At 43.2% G+C, this 25347-nt stretch overlaps 1 protein-coding gene across 1 annotated transcript; it reads left to right on the forward strand.

Moving 5' to 3' along the window:
* The first annotated feature begins 2969 nt into the window (after positions 1-2969).
* On the forward strand, positions 2970-20156 carry CD22 (CD22 molecule). Its single transcript, XM_044671182.1, has 13 exons — positions 2970-3003; positions 3458-3817; positions 4589-4897; positions 13404-13667; positions 13955-14218; positions 14833-15093; positions 15406-15669; positions 15793-16056; positions 16715-16811; positions 17545-17623; positions 18023-18129; positions 18694-18772; positions 19457-20156. Exons 1-13 carry the CDS (start codon positions 2970-2972, stop codon positions 19595-19597), a joined length of 2523 nt encoding a protein of 840 aa, XP_044527117.1. The 3' UTR covers positions 19598-20156.
* The last annotated feature ends 5191 nt before the right edge of the window (positions 20157-25347 follow it).

Here is a 25347-nt window from a genome sequence, read left to right on the forward strand (position 1 = left end):
TGAGCCTGTGGGAACTGATGAGATCAACCATGAAATAATGTAAAGATACAGAGGAGGAGAAGCTAGAAAAGTGGGAGAACCAGGGAGGAAGAGGTGTGAGAACTCAAGGAGGAGACCGTATCCAGGGAGAGGGAGGAGGCTGGCCAACAGTGTCAAAGGCTGCAGGGGTCAAGGAGGAGGAAGGCTGATTCCCCAGTCATTGTCTCCCCCCTGCTTATCCCACCACAATTCCTTTGATCTTCATTATTTTCCTGGTGGAGGCTGGAGGGCTCTGTAACACTTGGCCAAAATTGAGCCCTACAAAGAAACACTGATGAGGAAGTTGATGCAGTGGTTTCTACTGTAAAAACTTTCCCTTCCAATCACCCTTGGCACAAATGACTCTCTCCTTCTAGAAAGTGTAGTTTCAGGGCCAATGAGAAAATGAAAGCCACCTACTATCAACCTCTCCATTATCTACTCAAAGACTCTTGGAATGTCATAGTTGGAAAGAACCTTGAAGGCCAACCCTTCCCTGCCTCAAAATCTCTTCCAAGCCACCTCTGACAGTCACCCAGCCTTTGATTGAAGGCCCCGAAGCTGCTGCTACCTTAGGCTGCTCATTCCACTTTGAGGAAGAACTAATTATTTTTTCCCCACCTCTCTGTAATTTTTACCCCACTCTCCTAGTTCTGTGCTATATAATGAATAATTTTTAAGTGGTAGATAGCCTGTAATGCAATTTTTATTTGACTTTGGAATGCTGTGCGTGTGCTCATGTATGCAGGTGTGTAACTTTTATTTTTTAAACCTTTCTTTCTGTCTTAGTAACAGCTAAGATAGAATGTCTAGGACTAGGCCAATGGGGTAAAGTGACTTGGCACTTAGCTAGGAATATATATATATATATATATATATATATATATATATATATATATATATATATATATATATAAACCACACTGGCCTTCTAAGTTTGCTTGGCTTATAGATTGTGCTGAAATGAATTTTAGTGTCCTTAGCTAGGTTGGTAGAGAAGGGGAGTTAAGGGAAAGCAGTGCCAGGGGCATGCCAAGGTGATCAAGGCAACTGACCTGATATTGGACATATTTTGCCCTGTGCAGTCAATCAGTGGAGTAAACCAAGGCCTGCCTCTAAGTAGATTCTAGGTTCATCCTTTTTCCACTCCAGCAGAACTTTCAGATAGGTTCTCAATTATTTCTAGAGCCTCAAGACAGGGGAGGGGACGGTCTGAGTCACAAGTTAGGGCTAGATATATTAAGCAAAGAACTTCCTCTTTCTCTTAGATGCTGTTCTCATCAATGAGAAGGAAGAAGGAGAGGATGTACAAGAAGCAGGTACCATTCCTTTCTTACTCTATATTCTTCTATTCCTTTTCTCTCTGGCCCCCATCTCAGCCATCCTTGTAACCCTGTTCAAGTCTCTTCTTGGTTGGCACCAATTTCCCTCTCCTGGGCAATTGCAAACCCTCCATGTCCTGGCCTGGGCTAATAATCTCCTGGATTCTGATTCATCCCCAACCTCCCTGTCTATCTCTGTCCCCTGACCACTGTACAAAGGTGGGAGCTTTCTTGAATGTGAGTTAGCCTGAGACTTTGTGGTTGCCTCAAGCAAGAACATAGCCGGCTGTTCTTTCTCCTCACCCTGGGGTCCTGAGCCATGCTCCAGATCAGGGTATAGTGAAAGTGGACCTGGCCCAGGGCTGAAGTCTTTGGGGGAACTGGTGTCATGTGCTGGCTGAGATTGGGCCTGATGAAAGAAAACTACTTTACTTTTGTGGTATGGGACCCATTTATCCCTGGGTGTGGCACCCTGTGGGAGCCCTGGAGGGGGGTAAGATTTGGTCACATTCAGCTTCTCTAAGGAATCTCTTTCCATTTCTAACTTTTTGTGTTCTATTTATCCCAAGGCACAGCCTTGTCCCCCATACCCTATTGGGCAGCTTCCATATCCCTATTTGTGCCTAAGTCAGCTTACCTCACCCTAGTACCTATCTCATATCAGCTCCTTTTTCACAAGCTTCAGGAAGAGGACAACATGGGGAGGGCAGAAACGGTAGAGATGGGGGCGAATCTGATGTGACAGGAGACACACTCTATCAGCACATCCTGGTCATTCCTCAAGGGACCATGTGAAAGACACCTGCCATGTAAATAGAGATGAATTTAACTTGATGCAAATGTTCATCTCAACTGGGGTGATATGTGTGCAGATTTGGAAAGTGAAACAGATGTTGTTGGGGTGCTGGTGGGGGAGTAGCAGAGCTAAGGGCCAGCAGACTGGGCCCCCCAGATCATGCCTCCCTCTCTCATCTCTTAGACTTGGGAAGTCAACATCCTGGAAAGAGTTTCCTTAGTGCAAAATTCTAGACTGAATGTTAGGGGAAGAAGGAAAGCAGGAGGGAAAGGAGCCTGCCTGCTCACTCCCCCAGCAGAAGGGGAAGTTCTTAAGTTCTTTCCTTCTTCTGAAAATCTCTCTCAACCTCTTCCCTCCTCATCTCTTACCTGCTGCCAGGCAGGTCCTTCCCTGTCCCTGGTCCTGACCCATCTCCCCCAGTGGAGAGCAGAGCCCTGGTAAAAAGGGATTGGGAGCCCCAGCCAGCCCAAGCCCTATACATCAGACTCCCTGAGGTCCCAGGGGCAAGCCATGGAGTTTCCAGCCCTGGGGGCTCCCTGACTTTAGGGAGCAAGAGCTCCCCATCCAACAGGGCACAAGGGATACACAAACAGAGCTAAAAACAGGCATGCCTGCTCAATCATCCAGAGGAGGGATGAACCCAGACAGCTCCTCAGTCATACATAAAAAGAGTGGGGCACATGAACGCAAAGGGGATTCAGAAGGAAAAGCAATGAATGGTCAGAGCTGAGTGGGAGTAACCAAGGAACACATCTTAGAGAGAGTAAGTGACTGGACTAACTCAAGAACTGATTTTCCCTTTTCAGGAGCCCTGACAGGCCAAATGCAGCATCATGAGACTCCTTCAGCTTTCATTTCTGGCTGCTGGTAAGGACTTCCTAGGGCTTGGACACCTGAGTTCTGGGAGCAGGAACTGAGAAGGGAGAGAGGTTTTAGGGAAGAGAATACTATGGAAAAACAGATGACAGAGAATACTATTTAATTGTTTTTCTGGATCTCAAGTTCTCATTCTCCATGGGTTCCTCTTGGGGGTGTTTGTGTATGTGTCTGGGTCTCAAGTACTCTTTCTCTTTCTCCATGGATTCCTCTTGTGTATGAGTGTGTGTGTGTGTGTGTGTGTGTGTGTGTGTGTGTGTGTGTGTGTGTGAGATTTCCCTACTCTGCCCAGTCTTTGTGCGTAAATGTCTGTTTCATGTTCTCTCTCTTTTACTATACCCCAAAAAGAATCTTTTCCCCCTTTGACTCTTTCTTTCTTTCTTCCCATCCCCTCTCCCCCTCTCCCTCCTCACCAATCTTTCCCAACCTGCCTTTGGGGACCCAGGATGCCTGGTTCTGTGTCTCTGTAACAAGTGGGGTATCCGCCTGCCAAAGGATCTCAACGCTTGGAAAGGTACCTGTGTCCAGATCCCCTGCAAGATCGATAACAATATTGGAAGACTTCACCACTTTGTCTTATACCACAATCCTCAGTATATCAACAACAGGTTCCAGGGGACCGTCCTTTTTGACATAAACAATTCTAGTAAGACTGAAAGGACAAAGCTTCTGGATTCCCGAAGAGAAAAGAACTGTAGCATGCTCATCCGCGAGGTGCAAGTCTCTGATGACGGAGTGCTAGGCCTGAGGATTGTTGATGAGACAGATGATAAGTGGATGGAAGAAATGAAACTCAGGGTCAACGGTGAGAGACCAGGGCAAGGGGGAGAATGGCATTGAGAGAGGGGGCTGGGAAATCAATCATAGACACACCTCCCCACTAAGCTGCTCATGGCCTCAGCTCCCTAAGCAAAGCACTCCGGGACTTGCTCTAAGCAAACACTGCTTACATGAACTCTCTGGTGTGGGGCCCTAGGAGGGAGCTGCAAAAGAAGGGGTGATCCAGTTCCTGGTCTCAAGGAACCATGAGCCTGGCAGAAGAGGGAGGCAGGTTCTCTGTTGTAGGGGAAGTCCAGAGCCTGCCTGGGAATAGAGTCCCTACCCATAGAGAATTCTCAGTTGGACAGATGAGCAAGGATATATAGAGCATTCTTCTCTCCAAAATGGGCAGACTTCTCACTCCACTTCAGTAATCTACATCTACTGTGTGTCAAGCACTGTACTAAAGGCTGAAGATGCACACAAAAAAATCAGTTCCTGCCCTAACCACTTGGTTAGGGGGAATTCCTCAGAGGACTCTTAGGGCCAAAGTGTCTAGAAATGGAAAGAGTTTCTTTTATTATTGTTACTACCACTACTATCATGAATATTTACAAAGTAGCCAGTAGGAAGCACTTATTTCCATGGTACCAATCAATGACTCCTCATAAAGGGGCCACTGAGCAGAGGGGTGGCTGGAGCCAGGCAGGGCTCTTTGGGAAGGAGACCCGAAAGACTCCAAACCTCTCAGACAAGAGCGCTATGAGGCACCCTGCTTCCTCCTCCAGTTCTATCTCTTCCTTCCTTTCTCCCTCAGGATCTGCACCTTCACCCCAAATTCAGCTCCCGCAGCCACTCAAAGAGTCCCAAGAGGTAACAGTGACCTGCTCCCTGAAGTATTACTGTTCTGAGTACCCTGTGAGCTTGCTGTGGTCCCTGGAGGGTCAGAGGCCCCTGCCAGATCAGGTCCAGGATTCATTCTCCCTTGAAGTCCAGAAAATCTCGACAGAGAGCAAGTTAACCCTTAGTCTCAACTGGACTCACCATGGCAAGAAGCTGGCCTGCCAACTCTGGCACTTCCCCGAGGGAAGGCTCTCTGAGGAAATCGTACAGCTGGATGTGAAACGTGAGTCTCCTCCGGCATGTTGTCTTATGGGTCCCTTGCTCCCTGGCCATGAAAGAGCCCCATTTTCCTCACCATCTTCCTGTGTGGTGAACACAGAGAGATGGCTAATAATGTCTCAACCCCCTCCATCCAAGGATGAGCAAAGCCAATGAGAGAGCCTGTTTTTCTCCAGGCACAGACCCATCTCCTGCTGCCCTCTGCTCTGCTCAGGTTCCACAGACTCATTTTCTCCTCAGCCACAGCTTAACAAAGCTGATGGTAAATAGGTGATGGGATACAGTTTGGTTTATGTCAATAAACACTTGAGCAGGTTCTGTCCCTCTCCCAGGATGCTTCATCTCTGTAGTCTGCATTTGCACTGGGGGTGGGGGGGTGGGTTTCCTATGCTGGGAAGGCTCTGCTCCTGCTTTTCCTGGGTCCCCTCACATCTAATGCCTCCCTCTGAGATGACCTCCCTTAGAACATGCACAATTGTTGACCTGTTGGCTCAACCAGTAGAAAGGGACCCCTTTAAGGGCAGGGTCTCTCTAGGGTTCTGCTGTATCCCTGGCCCTTAGTACAGTGCCTGGCATATAGTAACTTCCTGGTAACTGCTTGTGGACTTGTTTGAATTGATGTCTGAAATGGAGACAGACAGAAACAGGATAGTTCTTTCCCTCAAGGGGCTTCCATTTGACTGCTGGTACAATATGTACAAAGGGAGATGGAAATGTGCTGAAAGATGAGGGCACAGAGAAAATGAACAAGTAAAGGACACTGGGAAAGGCTTCCTCATGTAAAATGAAAGTCAGCTGCTTCAGTTGGGGGATGGGTGAGAAGGAGAAGGGACCAGTTGGAATCCCTTACAGGTCACCACTGAAGCTTTCTATTACTTAGGGCCTATTTGAGGATGGCTTCCCTAAATGAAGCTACTTGATTCACTTCTGCTGCCCTGTACAAGAAGGAGAAAAGGTTTCTCTATTGAATGATGTACTTCTTGTTTCTCTGTGAAGATGTTAGCCAGAGATAGCCAAAGAAACTTCCCCACCCCCAAGCTTCTCTTCTTCAACTGTAATTCAACTCCAAGATGGAGGATCTTCCACAGGTAATCAGTAGGCTTAGTACACTCCTTGATTAACTGTATTGAAGAGACTGGTAATGCTATCTGACTTTATAACTGGCTTTAATTAATAGGTTTGATCTGAGGGATGGGCACAGGGTTAAGGAAAGTGGGTACATAGGAATAGCTAGCTGAATCTTTGCTAAAGTCTATGAGTTGATAGCCCAGCCAGGCTGAAGCCCAGACTGGGTCTCTCTCTCTCTCTTTCTCACTAAACCCCTTTTGTCCTTAACTATCTGTGTAGGTTAGCAGTCACTACTGGGATAATTGAAATGGAAAGCTGAAGGAAGGCTGTTGTAAGGAATCAGGTTCTCAAATGAGTCTCTGAATCTCTCAGATGTTGAAGTAGAGCAGGATCAGTCTTGGTAGGAACCAAAAATGGCTGCAGGTTGCAGGAACTGTTTGTCCAGAGACTGCAAGGCTTTGAGTAGGCTTGAACCAGGAGCCATATAGGCTTTCACCTCCTTCTCTGTCACAGGTCCCCAAACCAACTCCCCTTGCTTGGGGGGTTCCCCCTTTTTATTCTCTTGGTTCCTATGGTGTTCAACTGCCCCAGCTTCTTGAGGTTCTTCAGTGGTCCCCCATAATTCCACTTTTACAATTATCTTGGTTTTTGTTTGGCAGGATTTTACCCTAAAATCCTGCTGAAGGTTTCCTAACTATTCTGTATAGCTATTTTTATGATTCCTCCCCACAACATAACAAACAATTATGCCTTATTCTACCTTATCTTGTCTGACTATGAGCTAAGACAGATAAAGGAAAGTTTTTTGAGGAAGGGATGAGGTTTTGCAATTAATCCAAGTATTACAATATGTCAGAAAATGTTGAAACAATTGTGCAACAATAAAATTTTCATCAAAACAATTTCTAACCTTGCAAAGCAACAACAAATGTCTTAACTTACTTTCTTAATCAAAAGCAAAGTAACATAACCAACTTATAGTCCTAAAATAGGAATTATTTTCTTAATCTACATTCTCTTATCTAAAATGTTTAAAGTTAGCATCTCTTATTTTCCTTATGCTAGTGTGTTAGTTTTTCTACTTATCCTTACTTTTGCTTATCTTATTTATTCTTACCACTTTCCCTATCCTAAATCTAGAACATCTTCAACTTCCCTACTCTGACTGTCCCTGTATCTTAAAGTTCTAATTTTGTTAGTATCCCTTAGTTTATCTTGTACAAGGTTAGTAATTATTATATACATTATTTATAAATGTACAATATACATATTATGATACATTTTTACAAGCATGAGTCCTTGCATAGTGATATTAGCCAAACAAGGAAATCTAGTGATCTCCTGATATGGTTAAGATCATATGGGACTCTGCAACTATGTACAATATGCATAGGTATACATACATACATTTCATATTTACATGATCTTCAGACACTCTTATTTACACAAGATCCATGCTAAGTATCAGTTTTATGTTGTGCGTTTTGCCTTTTTAATTTTAAATTTTTATTTAATTTTGAATATTTTCCCATGGTTACATATTTCATGTTCTTTCCCTCTCCCCCAAACCCTCCCATCCCACTGTAGTTGACTTACAATTCCACTGGGTTTTACATGTATCATTGATTAAGACCTAATTCCACAGTATTGCTAGTTGGACTAGAGTTATTGTTTAGCATCTACTTCCCCAATAATATCCCCATCAGCCCATATGTTCAAGCAGTTGTTTTTCTTCTGTGTTTCCACTCCTGTAGTTCTTCCTCTGAATGTGGGTAGTGTTCTTTTCCATAAATCCCTCAGAATTGTCCTGGGTCATTGCATTGCTGCTAGTACAAAAGTCCATTACATTCGATTTTACCACAGTGTATCTGTCTCTGTGTACAATGTTCTCCTGGTTCTGCTCTTTTCACTCTGCATCAATTCCTGGAGGTCATTCCAGTTCACATGGAATTCCTCCAGTTCATTATTCCTTTGATATGCATCATGCCTTTTGTGCACTGATGGCTGCTTAATACTTACCTCTGTTGAAAGTCGTCCTTTGTCTACCCATGTTGTCTGTAGAGTCACACTTCTTTTCTTGTACATTATGTAGTGTTGAATGTAATCTTATGGTGTGGTGTTTCATTGTGTATTGTGTTTACTGATGCAACAGTCTTACATAACCCATTTCCTTAGTCCTCTTCCTGCACTGTTCATTATAAAGTTCACAGTTCTTTTTGTAATATGGCGTTAGCGAAATGAGATCCTTTGTCTGAATCAGTTTTGGATGGGATGGAAAATCTTGGGATGATCTCCTTTAAAAGGGCTTTTACCACAAGGCAGCATTGTTTTTCTTAGCTGGCTATGTCTCTGGCCACCTCGTCAGATGATCAATGATGTCAAGTGCATATTTGTACCCTCTGTATTTTGGCATGGATATGTAATTGATTTGTAAGTATTCAAACGGGGTATGAGCCAATGGCCTGGCTCCAAGTCTCTTGATTCTTGTCATACCCTGATTGAACTGCTAGCAGGTCTTACATTTTTGACACACTCTAATGGCATAGGTTGAGATGCCTTTCCCTGTCCAGTAACGTCGTATACTGTCAATTAAGACTTGAGTTCCAAAGCGCCCTTTCTCATGAATGGCATTGCACACTGGATAGTATAGTACTTCTGGCAATATGGGTTTGCCTGATGCTGAGAACCATATTCCTCTCACTATTTTGGCCCCTAGGTAGTTTTTCCAGTTCTCTACTTCTCTTGCGGCTTAGGCTTGTTTTAAATCTGTTTCATCTACCAAGGAGAAGTTTAAGACATGGATGGGTTCAAACCTAGCTCCATATTTGGCTTTAAAGTCTGCCCTGTGGTTCCCTAATGTTATACTATCTTCTCCCAGTCTGTGACTTCAGCAATGCGTTACTGAGACTTCTCTGGGCAATTGTATTGTTTCCAGGAGTTGTGTAATGATGTCCCCATAAGCAATTTATTTTCCTCCACATATAACGAAGCCCCTGTGTTTCCAGATTTGGTCTGTAGCATGTACCACATTGAATGCATATTTGGAATCTGTGTATACATTGATTCTCTTGTCTTTGCCTATCTGAAGAGCTCTGGTGAGGCTCAAGATTTCAGCTCCTTGTGCACACATTATCTTTGGAAGGGCTGCATACCAAAGTGTAATTGTCTATGCCACTACAGCTGCGCCTGTGAATCTTTCCCCATCTACCACATAGGAAGCCATCAGTAAAAAGTGTTAATTCTGCCTTTTCTAGGGGAATGTCTGTTAAATCTTCCCTAGTTTTCTGCACTATCTCCAAGGTGTCATTGCAATTATGTATGAGTTCTCCTTCTATGGGTAAATCTAGCATCATGGTTGCTGGATGGATTTCTTTGCAATGATGGAAGGTTATGTTTTCTTTGTCCAGCAACACTATCTCATACTGGGATAGCCTTTGAGATGTGAAGGCTTGCAGGTTGCTCTTTCTCAGGATAGATTCTATTTGGTGTGGTGAATATACTCTGAACCTGTATCCCAGAACCAGGTCAGATGATTTTCTAAAAATCAGAGCTGCTGCTGCAATTGCTCTCAAACATGGTGACATTCATCTGGCAACTACATCTGAGAGTTATAGTAAGCTTTGAGTCTAAATTGATCTCCCAGAGTCTGTATTAACATTGCAGATGCAATTCCTTTGTCTTCATGTACAAACAGATGGAATGGTTTGGAGTGGTTCGGGATTCCAAGGACTAGTGCTGTAACAATGGCCATTTTCAGTTTTTCTACTGCATTCTGGTGCTCTCTTGTGAGTTTCAAGGGTTCTGAGACTGTCTTCCTGGTTAAGTCTGTCAGTGGTTTAGATATTAGACTAAAACCAGGGATCCATTGCCTGCAAAACCCTGTCACTCCTAGGATTGCACGGAGCTGTTTCTTGGTCTTTGGCATGCACACCTTCTGAATATCTGCCACCCTCTTCTGGGAAATCTTTCTTGTGCCCTTTTCCAAAATGAAGCATAGATATTCTACTCTTGGTATCACTCACTGTAGTTTTTCTTTTGATACCTTGTGCCCTCTTTTGCAAAGTTCTTGCAAAAGGATTTCACTATCTCTCTGACACACATGGGCATTTGGTGACATTAGCAAAATGTTGTCCACATAGTGAACTAGCTTGTTCTCTTTAAATTAGATGGATTCAAGGTCTTTTTAAAGAATCTGGCAAAAGATGGAGGAAGATCCTGAGAATCCTTGGGGCAAACGCCTCCATGATATCTGGGCCCCTTCCCATGTGAATGCAAATATCTTTTGGCTGTCTTTGTGGAGTGGTATGCTAAAATAGGTGTTACACAAGTCAACAACAGTGTATCACGCTGCATCACTGGGAATCTCTGAAATTATTGCGGCTGGGCTTGGGACCACTGTATGACATTTCTTCACAAAGTTGTTTACTGCCCTTAAATCCTGCACAAATCTCCACTGTATGTTGCCCATGGCATCTCTTTTGGGCTTCTTGATGGGCATAATAGGGGTATTATATTCTGAGATAGTCCAGACCAGAATGCCTTGCTCTAATAAGCTCTTTATTATTGGTCTTATACCCTCCATGGCTTCTTTGCTCAATCTGTATTGTGGTATCTTAAGAGGAGTGCCCTCTTTCACTTCTATCTTAACAGGAGTTCCTGATTTTAAAATCCCTACATCTGTAAAATGTTTTGCCCAAACTTCATCAGGAATATCTGTGGGGATTTCAAAGATAGTTTCTTCATTATACTCTTTTTCATAATCTTCAAATTGCCCCAGGAATAGCAATGGATGATGCTTGAGAGATTGTTTTGGCAGATGTAGAAAGATTTGTCCCAACTGATCACATTGTATAGTTGCCCCAATCTTACACAAAAAAATATGGCCTAAAAGATTCGAGGGACATTGTGGAATCAGCAGGAATGTATGGTCTATACTGAGTGGTCTGATCTTTACCATCTTTGACTTCAGTTTTGGCACCTTTTGTATTTGTCCTGTGGCACCCTTTTCTTCTACAGACCACATTTTGGTGCTGTTCTCTGGTGATGACTTCAGAACAGATCTCGTGGCACCAGTATCAGAGCTGGATAAATTTGTTCCCCCATTTTTATCATGAAAAGTGGTTCTTTGTTTTCTGTATTTTGATTGATAGGTATGAGTGGCACTTCTATGTCAATGCATCCTAAGTTCCAATCTTGATATTGATTGGCTTCTATTTGCTCTGACTCTGGACCTTCTATTTGTAATGCACCCTGATTTTGTAATGCATTTGCTTCCCCTACTTTGATGTTACTATTATGTTAGTTGTTTCACTGTTCCCTTGGTTCTGCTGTATTGTTTCTCTCATTGCTTTGCAGCTCGGTACAGTTGAGCAATCCATGGGCATGCTGTTATATTGTATCTCCATCATTGATACTCCTTGAATAACTGTATTGAAGAGACTGGTAATGCTATCTGACTTTATAACTGGCTTTAATTAACAGGTTTGATCTGAGAGATGGACACAGGGTTAAGGAAAGTGTGTGCATAGGAATAGCTAGCTAAATCTTTGCTTAAGTCTATGAGTTGATAGCCCAGCCAGGCTGAAGTCCAGACTGGGTCTCTCTTTCTCACTAAACCCCTTTGTCCTTAACTATCTGTGTAGGTTAGCAGTCACTATTGGGGTAATTGAAATGGAAAGCTGAAGGAAGGCTGTTGTAAGGAATCAGGTTCTCAAATGAGTCTCTGAATCTCTCAGATGATGAAGTAGAGCAGGATCAGTCTTGGTAGGAACCAAAAATGGCTGCAGGTTGCAGGAACTGTTTGTCCAGAGACTGCAAGGCTTTGAGTAGGCTTGAACCAGGAGCCATATAGGCTTTCACCTCCTTCTCTGTCACAGGTCCCCAAACCAACTCCCCTTGCTTGGGGGGTTCCCCCTTTTTATTCTCTTGGTTCCAATGGTCTTCAACCATCCCAGCTTCTTGGGGTTCCACAGTAGCCCCCATAATCCCACTTTTACACTCAAGGAGTCAGAACTTAAGCTGAGCCTTGCTTGAAGGAAGCCAATGGTCCTGAGCAGTTGTCCATGTCACTGTCCATGTCATATTAGCCAATCTGCTAGGTGTGAAGTGGTACCTCAGAGTTGTTTTGATTTGCATTTCTCTAACTATAAGAGATTTAAAACACTTTTTCACATGCTTATTAATAGTTTTGATTTCTTTATCTGAAAATTGCCTATACATGCCCCTTGCCCATTTATCAATTGGGGAATGGCTTGATTTTTTGTAAAATTGATCTAGCTCCTTATAAAGTTGAGTAATTAGACCTTAGTCAGAGGTTTTTGTTATATTTTTTCCCCAATTTGTTGCTTTCCTTCTAATTTTGGTTGCACTGGATTTGTTTGTACAAAACCTTTTTAATTTAATGTAATCAAAATGATTTATTTTACATTTTGTAATTTTTTTCTAACTCTTTCTTGGTCTTGAAATCTTTCCTTTCCCAAAGATCTGAAAGGTATACTATTCCATGTTCACCTAATTTACTTATGGTTTCTTTCTTTATATTCAAGTCATTCACCCATTCTGAGTTTATCTTGGTGTAGGATGTGAGATATTGATCTAAGCCTAATCTCTCCCATACTGTTTTCTAATTTCCCCAGCAGTTTGGGAAAAATATTTTTTAAAAATAAAAATAAATAAAAATTTAAAAAGTGGGTTAGGAGAGGCTTCCTGTAAAAGATAGGTCTTGAGTTGGAACATGAAGGATGTCAGGGAAATCAATAGATAGAGCTGAGGAATGAGACAATTGCCACTTGAAGGAAAGCCAGAGAGAATCCCCATAGCAGAGAGGTTGAGTGTCTTTTTTGTGGAACATCCACGAAATCAGAGAAAGGGCAGGGAACAAGGCATAAGAAGACTGGAAAGGTTGGAAAGGCTGGTTTATGAAGGCCTTTGAATGAAGATTTTGTATCTGGAGACAATAGAGAGCCTCTAGAGCAGTGGTTCCCAAACTTTTTTGGCCTACTGCCCCCTTTCCAGAAAAAAATATTACTTAGCGCCTTTGGAAATTAATTAAAAAAAATTTAATAGCAATTAATAGGAAAGATAAATGCATGTATGGCCATCACCACTCCCCTGGATCGCTGCAGCACCCACCAGGGGGCGGTGGCACCTACTTTGGGAATCACTGCTCTAGAGACTATAGTGTGTGTGTTTTCATTTGTTTTCCCCCCTCATTAAACTTCTTAGGAACAGGCATCAAATTTTGCCTTTCTTTGTATCACAGTGCTTAATAGCAGGTGCTTAATAAGTGCTGGTTGAAACACACACACACACACACACACACACACACACACACACACACACACAAAGCAGCAGCCCAGCCCCTGGCATCTTCGCAATGAATCCCCTCCCTCAGCCTTCAGGACAGAGTCTCTTTTCATTCAGTTTGCTTTTTGCCCTTCCAGATGCCCCAAAGGTGACTCTTGTGGCTACTTCTTCGCTAGAAGTAAAGGAGGGAGACTCAGTGACTCTGAGGTGTCTGCTCCAGAGCAGCAACCCCGAGATCCAAGACAACTTCTTCTGGTTCAGGAATAAAGAGATAGAGCTGAAGATGGGAGAAATTCTGAATCTGTCCAGAGTGACTTGGCAACAGGCTGGAAGTTATCATTGTGGGGCAGACAATGAAATAGGCCGGGGGACATCTGAACCAGTGACCCTGCAAGTCCTATGTAAGCTGATCATTGAGGTGGGGTTTAGGGAGGGGTCAGAGAATCTTTGGAGTAAGGTAGGGGGACATGGAATTGGGGTTGGAGATAAGAGAAACAGCAGCTGCTTCATGATGTTTATTTATTTATTTTTTTTTGGTTATGTATGTGTGGGTGCACATGTACCAAGTATTTAAGGGGGAAAGATTGGAAAATGAATTGGACAAGAGCTAATAGGGTTTCTAGGGATTTTTTGCTGGTTGGTGGATCACCTCACTGACCTCATCTTGGCCTCTATTTCTCCCCTGCAGATGCCCCTAAAGATTCCAAGGTTGATCCTGCTCAAGTCGTAAAGTCAGAGAACGAGACTGTGGAGATGACTTGCCAATCCTCTGCCAACCCTCTTCCAACCAATTACAGCTGGTTTAAAGATGGGAAGTTAATGCCAGGAGAGACCAAACAGCAGCTCAGGTTCCAAGAGGTCAAGAGGCAGCAAAGTGGCCAGTATGCCTGCCTGGCTGAGAATAGCGAGGGCCAGGGCGAAGTCTCTAAGGCAGCCACACTGGATGTGCAGTGTAAGCTGGCCACTGGGCTGGGGAAAGGAGTTGTGTGACAGGAAAGTGGGTGAAGAACACCTCATTACCATAATGACCAAGCCTTCATTAAGACGCTAATTGTTACTAATAATGACATAATAATTGGCGTTTATATAGCATTTCATGGTTTGTGGAAGACCTACATATATTACCTCATTTGAACTCTCAACAATCGTGCAGGGAGTATAAGGAAATATCCATTTTACAGATCAAGATACTGAGACTTAGAGAGGTTATATGATTGACTCATGTTCACATAGTTAGAAACGCTGTACCTTGCACTGGGCTACAACAAACACTGTAGGCACAGTTCATACTTCAGGAAGCTCATAGCAATGGAGACCCAGGACACCAAAAACACTAGATTAAAACGCAGCAAGTGAGAGATTTCTGCCCTTCTTCTTGTCAAATACCTGAGCAAAGCTCTCAGCTCTCTTCTGGTAAATTCAAGAGTTCTTTCCAAGATAGAGGAGAGAACAGAAAAGCAGGAGAAGGCTCTTTTAGGTGTAAATGGGAGAGGCAGAGTGGAAAGGGGGATTTAAGAGGGAAGGTGAGATGACTGGGTCCACTGCTAAATTTGGTTTCTCTCCCAGATCCCCCCACCGGGGTGACCGTGACTATTAAGAATCTGACACCAATCCGAGAAGGTGACACTGTGAACCTGACCTGTTCCTACAATCAAAGTAATCCCAGCGTCAGCAAATATTTATGGAGAACACAATTTTCCCAATATAACAGAATTCGTTCGAAATTTCTTACCATCAACAGCATCCCCTGGAATGCTAAGTCAGTCATTTGCACGGCCTGCCATGTTCAATGTTCCAGCTCACCCCCTGTCCACCTGGACATACAATGTGAGAAGACGGGGAGTGTGGGAAGAAGGCTGAGGCCTATGAGGAGGAGCTGAGAGCTGGAGCTTCCCTAGGGAGCTCCAAAAGGGGAACTGAGGACTGAAACCAAGATATGTAGGGGCTTGAAAGGAGAGTTGGGCATTAGGATGACTGGGCCAGGGGATGACTCACCAGGGTGGTGAGTGGGAGGACTGGGGTCCTTGGGTTCTTGGAGGAGAAGAGAGTCTGGATGGGAGGACTGGGAAGCTTGGGGTCCTGGGAGGGCTAAGAAGACAAAATACCTGGTCAATTCAACAGTGAGTTCTTTCTCCCTAGATGCCCCAAAAGATGTTAAAATCATTCTCATAACTCCCCAATCTGACATCCAGTCTGGAGACCAAGTCCATCTTCAATGTGACTTTAGCTCTAGTCAACCCAGAAATGTTGGTTATTCCTGGACTCGAAATGGGAAGCACTTCTATGAGGGGAAGTCCCTGAATTGGAGTTCCATCTCCCCAGAAGACTCTGGACTATACAGATGTTTCATTTACAACTCTGTTGGAAAAACTCAATCTCAGGAATGGGATCTGAAAATCCAGTGTGAGTGGCCGGGGTTGGGGGAAAACTATGACTAAGAGGGGCCAGCAGAAGGGCAACCCTTTGGCCCTGTGAGGGAGAGATGGGATTGGGTATCTAGGTTTCTGACTCCTTTTTTCCCTGCAGATGCTCCCAGACACCTTCAAGTATCCATCACCCCGAGTGACATGGTGATGGAGAAGACAAGTGTAGTCCTAACTTGTGAGGCTGATGCTAATCCAGCCATTGAACTTTACACCTGGTTTGACTGGAAAGGCCAAAAGATGGATAACTTTGGTCCGAAGCTGACCTTGTGGCCTGTGATGACCCACCAATCCGGGGCCTATTGGTGCCGAGGGACCAACAAGCTGGGCACAGGGGAGTCACATCCTACCATTCTCACTGTCTATTGTAAGCCACCCTCCCCTCACCCTGCCCATTATGTTTCCATCCTCTCTCTTTCCTAAGGGATATCCCTTAGGATATCCTCATCCTGATTTTCAGGTTCCCCCATAGTCATCCCCTCTCCCCACTTCTTTCATTATTCCCCAGCAAGCGCCAGTTCTAGTCAAATTCTCTTGCTTCTTCCTATGGATGAGCTTTCATAGAGAATATTTGCTACCTGGGGTAGCTCACCCCATTTATTTCACAAGCCATGTCTCTCCCTTTCTTTCTGAAGCCTGGCTCAGGGCTCACCTCCTCCCAGGAAGCTCTCCCAGGTGAATCTCACCTACTACAAGCCCTCCTTCAGGATGGATTCCCTTAGCTTCAAGAACTCAGTTTGTATTTTCTGTTACTCTGTGTGTGGGTGAATTGTTTTTTCACCTCCTCTCTCATATACATGTAGCTTTCCAAGGGGAATGACTTGGTTTTCCCAATAGGGCAGGAGCTCTGCAAAGGAAGAGGGGCTATCTTCTTTCTGAAGAGAGCTCTTCAAGTCCCTATTCCAGGGCGCAAACTGATAACTAGGATGACTGATTGATGGTGTCCTACCGATGACAGAAGGCAGCACTGTGGCACAGTTCAGTGGTTAATAAGCTGCTTCAACAGTCTTTTCTTCCTTCTCCAGACAGCCCAGAGACCATTGGCAGGCGAACTGCCTTGGGGTTTGGGGTGTGCCTGGCCTTACTTGTCCTGGCCTTTACGGGGTTCCAGTTTGTCCGATGGTGAGCTTCCCTTTGGTATCCTTTTCTTTTCTTTCCCTTCAGTCTCAGAATCAATCCTGTGTATTGGTTCCAAGGCAGAAGAGTGTCTAGGCCAGTGGTTCCCAAACTTTTTTGGCCTACCGCCTCCTTTCTAGAAAAAAATATTACTTAGCCCCCTGGAAATTAATTTAAAAAATTTTAATAGCAATTAATAGGAAAGATAAATGCACCCGTGGCCATCACCACTCCCTGGATTGCTGCAGCACCCACCAGGGGGCGGTAGCACCCACTTTGGGAATCACTGGTAGGCAATGGGGGTTAAGTGACTTGCCCAGGACCACATAGCTAGGAAGTATTTGAGGTCACATTCAAACCCAGGACCTCCCATTTCCAAGCCTAGCTCTCTATATCCTGAGCCACCTAGCTGCCCCCTTTTTATTGTTTGTTTTTTTAAACCCTCACCTTCCATCTTAGAATAGATACTGTGTATTGGTTTCAAGGCAGAAGAATCGTAGTGGCCAGGCAAGTGGGGGTTAAGTGACTTGCCCAGGGTCACACAGCTAGGAAGATCTGAACTCAGGACCTCCCATCTCTGAGTGTGGCTGAGCCACTTGGCTGTCCCCTGTTGTCTCTTTTCTAACCTTCTCATCAAAAATCTCTCTTTACCTAATCCCAGCCCTTAGCTCACTCTTAGGATCCAAATGTTCTGGGTCCAAGGATCCATCTCTCACTGAAACTCTCTTTTGTCCTACAGCTGGAAGAAGATAAGAGGACAGCAAGATCTTCAGGCACAGCCCAGCAGGCAGGGCTCTTTCTTTATCAGGAATAAGAAGGTAGGAATGGAGGGCAAGGAGCCTGAGGGCAGACAGCTCTGGGACCTAGCAGAGGACAGGAGGTGCGATGGGGGGCTCATTATTAAGGGAGAAAGGGACTTGAGGTTAAAAGATCTGAATTCAGGCTTCAGTTCCAGGAATTATTGGTTGTGTGACTGAACAAAGGCCTCAGCCACTGAGCCTTAGTTTTTTCATTTGTAAAATGAGGATGAGAACACTTATATTACTAACTTACCAGGGTTGTTGGGAGGACCAGGTTTTTAAAGGACATACATTAAAGTTGTTATGAGGGGATCCTGGAGAAAGGAGAGTGCAGACTCCTGGGAGTCTGGCATAGGAGAAGTCATGAGTGGAGATAGGGGCAGAAGGGTTGGAGCTGAAACGTCATTTCTTTTTCAGATAAGGAGGCCCTACTCCACAACAGCCCCCCAATCCTTGGGCTATTACAATCCTGCAGTTGAGGAGAGGATTGAGTATTCTACCTTACAGTTTCCACCTCAGGCTCAGTGAGTGCCAGGAGCTGGGTACTGGGGAGAAAGGTGAAGAGGAAAAATAACTGGGTTCCAGAAAGAAAATGGGGCTAGGGAGAAGCTCAGGGAATTGGGGGCCTAAAGTGAAATAGAAATAGAGGATGAAAGGCCTACAGAGAGAAGAAAGTTAATGTCAGAAGGCAGCTAAGTAGCTCAGTGGACTGAGAGCCAAGCTAAGAGATGGGAGGTCATGGGTTCAGCTCTGGCCTCAGATATTTCCTTGCTGTGACAGATCTTGGGAAAGTCATTTAACCTTGCCTAGTCCTTATTGTTCTTCTGCCTTAGAACAAGTACACAGTATTGATTCTAAGATGGAAGGTAAGGGTTTAGGAAAAAGAAAATTTATGCCAGGATTAGAGATTAGAGAACCCTAGGCAGAGGTAGACTGATCCTGTGACACTTGGGTCCTGGAAGGAGAGCCAAGAATAAGGTAGCAAGACTGGGCAGAGGACTGGTAGTTGGGTTAGGCCATGGGCACAAAGGGCTGGAAGGCGAAAAGGTGCTCTCCTTCCATCTCCTTTTATTTATTTGATCACCTAGGTATATGGAGACCTCAAGAATCAATCTCCAAACAGAGGATGAAAGTGTTACCTATTCTGTGGTGCAGAAATCCCACAGGGTAAGGAGGCAGGGAGGTTGAGGAGGGTGGAAAAATCAGGAAACTTCCTTAAACTGAGGGAAGTGATTCTGGGCTGAGGAAGAGTCAAGGCCTGGAACACAGGTTCTAGAACCCCTCAGCTTAGAAGATGCCAAGGCCCACCAAGGCCTGTGGACAAAAGCCATCTTGTCTATCCAAGGAGTTTATTCCTAGCTCCTTCTCTCAGATTCTTTGATCAAAAATGAAGAAGCAGAATTAAGAATACAGGGAGGTCACTTTCTGGCAGTGTGTCCCTGGGCTAGTCACTTACCCCCATTGCCTAACCCTTTTTGTTCTTTTGCTTTGGAACCAACACACAGTAATGATTTTAAGAGGGAAGGGAAGAGTTTTATAAAAAAGACACAACAAATATCAATAATATGGAAATAGGTCTTGATCAATGACACATATAAAATCCAGTGGAAATAGGTGTTAGCTACAGGGCAGGGGGGGTGGGGGGTGGGGAGGAAGGAGGGGAGGGAAAGAACATGAATAATGTAACTATGGAAAATTTTTCTTAATCAATCAATTAATAAAACAAACAAATAAATAAATAAAAAGACACAAACAGAACATAGGAAGGACAGAGTGAAGAAAGGGAGAGAAATCACACCAGAGACGGGAGGCTGAGAAGATGGCACCTTTACTGTCCTCCTTTTTCCACAGAGTGACTATGAAAATGTGGCCCCAGTAGAGGTCTCTCCTCCAGAAGAAGAAGGCCTGCACTACTCTGAACTGATTCATTTTGGAGAGAGGGAGAGGCCCCCTGCCCAGGAAGGAGTGGAATATGTGACTCTGAAACACTGACCATGGAGGCCAAGAAGCCTCAGGCCTAGAAGGCTGGATGAGAAACAGTGCCTAGAGCCTGCATCTGCCAGCTAGTTGTCTGCTGCCCATCCAGGACTTAGGAGAAGACCTCCTGGCACTGTCAATGGGGTCCCTTCCTTCCTTGCTCTGACAGCCCTCAAAGCCTGTGGCTAGTCCCTTTTCCTCCTACCTACCCAATGTCCCACCTCACACAGAGCACATGTTCTAACCCTCCATTCTCCCCATGTCTTTCTTTCCCATGTGTAGTCTCAAGCCCTCCCTGCCCCATTCCCTTTTCTCACCCTTGGTCCTTTCTTCCTCTCCTTAGCTGAATCCCTAATTCTCCCTCAGCTTCAATGCTCCTATAAAGGACCCATGTTGAGGGTAGCCACTATAGAAGAAGAAGGTGCTTGGGAAGGAGATGAAAGAGCTGAGTTCTATCAGCCCTCTCTCTAAAGCCTTAACTCAGCATTTTAATTCTAAACCAAGCACTGCACAGAGATAATCGCCCAGCCTTCACCCCTGCTGGTGGAGGAGTTTGGGAGACTTAGAGAAATAAAGCCCCTAAACTCAAAACATGGCGGCCAGTAAGCTATTTTCATTCTATCTAGGTCAATGCATTCGGGAATGGGGGGATGAGGAACAAAGACATCATGAGGGTGGGGAGCAAAGGGAGGAGTCTCTGATACTGCATGGGGGGGAGAAGAGAGAGAGAGTGAAAGAGAGAGAGAAAGAAAGGATGGGAAAGGGATGGGGGGTGGAGAGAGAGAGACAGAGACAGAGACAGAGACAGAGAGAGGGAGGGAGGGAGATAATAATGATGGAAGTGGGCTGAAATGTCTCACAAATCCTGCCAAGGAAAGGTGCACAACCATGGGAACGATACCCAGGTAATTAGTATGGGACCACCTTTCAGATAAGACATATGGATTCCTTAGATTCACAATTATGAGAAAACTCCTCACGTCAGTCTTTTAACATAAGCTAGGTCCTTGGTAGGGGTCTCTGGGCAGCAAGTACAAGTGGCTCAGTTTCCCAGTCACACAGGACTAGGTTCAAACAATGCTCTATTCCCATACTCACTGCCTTCTGTGCAGAAAAGAGCAAAAGTGACCTAAAGTTGCATTGGGGTATTTAACATATCATTAGCATCCCATTTACACTGTGGTTTGTTCACCTCCCCTCAATCCCCCAGTGGGCAAACAGAGTGAACCATAGGTAAAGTGACATCAATTCCTTGGGAACGGCAGGACAACAACTGCCCAAACAAATGACCCCTTCCTTAGTAACTAATCTAGATAAAAAGCATTCCTGAAAGCCTCTCGGGGCCTTTGCATTGCCAGGCCTTTTCTATCACTACCAGGGGCTACCACTAGGCCTTTCCATTGCCAAAGCCACTCCATCACCAGAGCCATTCCACTGCCTTCCTCCTACTTTTTTTTTTTAACCCTTAACTGCTGTATATTGGCTCATAGGTGTGAGAGTGGTAAGGGTGGGCAATGGGGGTCAAGTGACTTGCCCAGGGTCACACAGCTGGGAAGTGTCTGAGGCCGGATTTGAACCCAGGACCTCCAGTCTCTAGGCCTGACTCTGAATCCACTAAGCTACCCAGATGCCCCCTCCTACTCTTAATAAAGCTTTTTCGTTCACCATGGAGATTGTCTGAGCCATTAATTCTTTGGACAAGATCCCAATCTTACCCCCTACATCAATAATAGCTAATATTGACTATGTGTGATTATTTCAATTGTTATTTCATTTGATCCTGACAACAACTCTGTGAGCTAGATGCTATTATTATCCCCCTTTTATAGATAAGGAAACTGAGGCAGAGGTTAAATGACTTATGGTTTTTGTCTAATGTCTTCTTGGCTCCAGGCCTGATGTTCTAACTACTGCACCATTAAGCTGTTATAGATCAGCATGGCCCCTGATCCCATAGCTGTTGGAAGGAGTAGGTAGAAAAAGAATGGCAGGAATGACAGCCATCATGGGGGGATCAGGGGAGCCCTGAGAGAGAGGGCACTAGGGCTATAAGATCCTCAGAAGTGATGGTCTAGGCCCGAGGAGGAGACCTAAGTCCATTGTCTCTTTTAGGGAAGACAGAAGGTGGGCCAAAAGGTCCTCTGGAGAGGACACACCCCCCCTAGAGTTCAGTTTCCCTCAGCACTTCATTAAAAAAAAGTTATTTAGAATATTTTTCCATGGTTGCATGATTCATGTTTTTTTCCTACCCCTCTTCCCTCCCCTCTCCTGGAGCTGACAAGCAATTCCACTGAGTTATACATGTTATCAGTGTTCAGAAACCCATTTCCATGTTATTCATATTTGCAATAGAGTGATCTTTGAACAGCAAAACCCCAATCATATCCCCATCGAACCACTGATTGATCATATGTTTTTCTTCTGGGTTTCTATTCCCACAGTTCTTTCTCTGGGTGTGGATAGCGTCTTTCTCATAAGTCCCTTAGAATGGTCCTGGATCACTGAATTGCTGCTAATACAGAAGTCCGTTACATTCAGTTGTGCCACAATGTTTCAGTCTTCTGTGTACAATGTTCTGGTTCTGCTCCTTTCACTCTGCATCATTTCCTGGAGGTTGTTCCAATTCACATGGAATTCCTCCAGTTCATTATTCCTTTCAGCACAATAATATTCCATCACCATCAAATACCACAATTTGTTCAGCCATTCTCCAGTCAATGGACACCCCCCCATTTTCCAATTTTTTTGCCACCACAAAGAGTAAGACTATAAATATTTTTGTACAAGTATTTTTCCTTATTATCTTTTTGGGGTACAAACCCAGCAGTGGTATAGCTGGATCAAAGGGCATGCATTCTTTTAAAGTTCTTTGTACATAATTCCAAATTGCCCTCCAGAATGGTTGGACCAATTCATAACTCCACCAGCAATGCTTTAGTGTCCCAATTTTGCCACACTCCCTCCAACATTTATCACTTTCCTTTGCTGTCATATTAGCCAGTCAGCTAGGTGTGAGGTGGTACCTCAATGTTGTTTTAATTTGCATTTCTCTAATCAGGAGGGATTTAGGACACTTTTTCATGTGTTTATTGATAATTTTCATTTTTCCATGTGAAAACCACGTATTCATATCTGTAATATTTAAAATTTAATTATGAGACTATTAGTAGCTTTAATAGCTTTATTACATCCAAGTAGTGATAGCAAAGAGAGGGAAATGTAGGCAAGAGGTAGAGAGTTGCTTAGCTTACTACTCTAGCTGCAGCCATGATGAATTGAAGCTCACTACCAACATGGATTCCTTGAGGTTCCAAGTTCCAGCCAGAAGAGAGCGAACAGGCTTCTGGTCTTACCTTATAAGCAGTTTTCTCCACCTACTAGGTCTCCCACCTCACATTTCAGGAACCAACCAAAGTTCCTTAATTTCCCTGGCACCACCCGGGTAGGGGTGGGGGCAGAGCCTGTAGGATCCCTTTACGTCCAGTTGTCTATACTTGCACATCTCAGTGGTAAGTGACCTCCAGGTCACTGACTGATGACGTCAAACAAAGCAACATAATGGGGAGAGAAATTCCTTTCCAACATGTTCCTTGACCCTTTGCCAATTGGGGAATGGCTTGATTTTTTGTAAATTTGACTTAATTCCTTAGATATTTGGGAAATCAAACCTTTGTCAGAGAATTTTGTTATAAAAATGTTTTCCCAGTTTGTTGCTTTCCTTCTAATTTTGGTTGCATTGGATTTTTTTTTTTGTACAAAACCTTTATAATCATAGTCATTCATTTTACATTTTGTAATGTTCTCTATCTCTTGCTTGGTCTTAAATTCCTTCCTTTTCCACAGATCTGACAGTTATACTATTCTATGTTTATTTATTTATAATTTATTCATGATTTCACTCTTTATATTTAAATCACTTATCCATTTTGAATTTATCTTGGTATAGGGTGTAAGATGTTGATCTAAACCTAATTTTTCCCATACTGTTTTCTAGTTTTCCTAGCAGTTTTTGTCAAAGAGTGAGTTCTTCTCCCAAAAGCTGGAATATTTGGGTTTATTGAACACTAGCTTGCTGAGGTTATTTACTCCTAGTCTATTCCATTGATCCACCCTTTTATCTCTTAGCCAGTACCATATTGTTTTGGTGACCATTGCTTTATAGTACAGTTATCTGGTACTGCTAGGCCCCCATTCTTCACATTTTTCCCCATTATTTCCCTTGATATTCTTGATTTTTTTTTCTTCCAGATGAACTTTGTTATAATTTTTCCAAATTATAGAAAAAAGTTTTTTAGTACTTTGATTGGTATGGCATCGAGTAAGTAGATTAATTTGGGTAAGATTATCATTTTTATTATATTAGCTCATCCTACCCATGAGCAATTAATGTTTTTCCAATTATTTAGATCTAGTTTTATTTGTGTGAAAAGTGTTTTGTGGTTGTGTTCATATAATTCCTATGTTTGTCTTGGCAGATAGATTCCTAAATATTTTCTATTGTCTACAGTGATTTTAAATGGAGTTTCTCTTTCTAACTCCTGCTGTTGAGTTTTGTTGGAAATATATAGAAATGCTGGTGATTTATGTGGGTTTATCTTGTACCCTGAAACTTTTCCCTAAAGTTGTTGATTATTTCTCTTAGCCTTTTAGTTGATTTTCTGGAATTCTTTAAGTATACCATCATATCATCTACAAAGAGTGATAGTTTAGTTTCCTCATTGTCTACTTTAAACCCTTCAATTTCTTTTTCTTTGCTACTGCTAACATTTCTAGTACAATATTAAATAATAGAGGTGATAATGGGCATCCTTGATTCACTCCTGATCTTATTGGGAAGGTTTCTAATTTCTCCCCATTGCAGATGATCCTTGTTGATGGTTTTAAATATATACTGTTTACTATTTTGAGGAATGGTCCTTTTATTCCTATATTTTCTAGTATTTTCAATAGGATTGGGTGTTGTATTTTGTCAAAGGCATTTTCTGCATCTATTGAGATAATCATGTGATTTCTGTTGGTTTGATTATTGATATTTGGTCAATTATGTGGATGGTTTTCTTAATATTAAACCATCCTTGCATTCCCTGGTATAAAACCCAATTGATCATAGTGAATAATCCTTGTGATAACTTGCTGGAGTCTTTTTGCTAGTATTCTATTTAAGATTTTTGCATCTATATTCATTAAGGAGATTAGTCTGTAGTTTTCTTTCTCTGTTTTTGGTCTGCCTGGCTTTGGAATCAGTACCGTATTTGTTTCATAAAAGGAATTTTGTAAAACTTCTTCTTTGCTTATTTTGTCAAATCGTTTTTATAGTACTGGGATTAGTTATTCTTTAAATGTTTGATAGAATTCACTTGTGAATCCATCTGGTCCTGGGGATTTTTTCTTTAGGAAGTTCCTTGATGGCTTATTAAATACTTTTTTCTGATATGGGATTATTTAAGCATTTTATTTCCTCTTTTGTTAATCTAAGTAATTTATATTTTTGTAAATATTCACCCATTTCACCTTGATTGTCCCATTTATTGCCCCAGAATTGAGCAAAATAGTTCTTAGTAATTACCTTAATTTCCTCTTTATTAGATGTGAGATCACCCTTTTCATCTCTGATGCTGTTAATTTGATTCTCTTCTTTTTTTAACATTTATTAATATTCATTTTTAACATGGTTACATGATTCATGCTCCACCTTTCCCCTTCAACCCCCCCCCCCACCCTTGGCCGATGCGCGTTTCCACTAGTTTTGTCATGTGTCCTTGAAC

The sequence above is a fragment of the Gracilinanus agilis genome, chromosome 3 (genome assembly GCF_016433145.1).
Source record: "Gracilinanus agilis isolate LMUSP501 chromosome 3, AgileGrace, whole genome shotgun sequence".
In the NCBI taxonomy this organism is placed as follows: Eukaryota; Metazoa; Chordata; class Mammalia; order Didelphimorphia; family Didelphidae; genus Gracilinanus; species Gracilinanus agilis.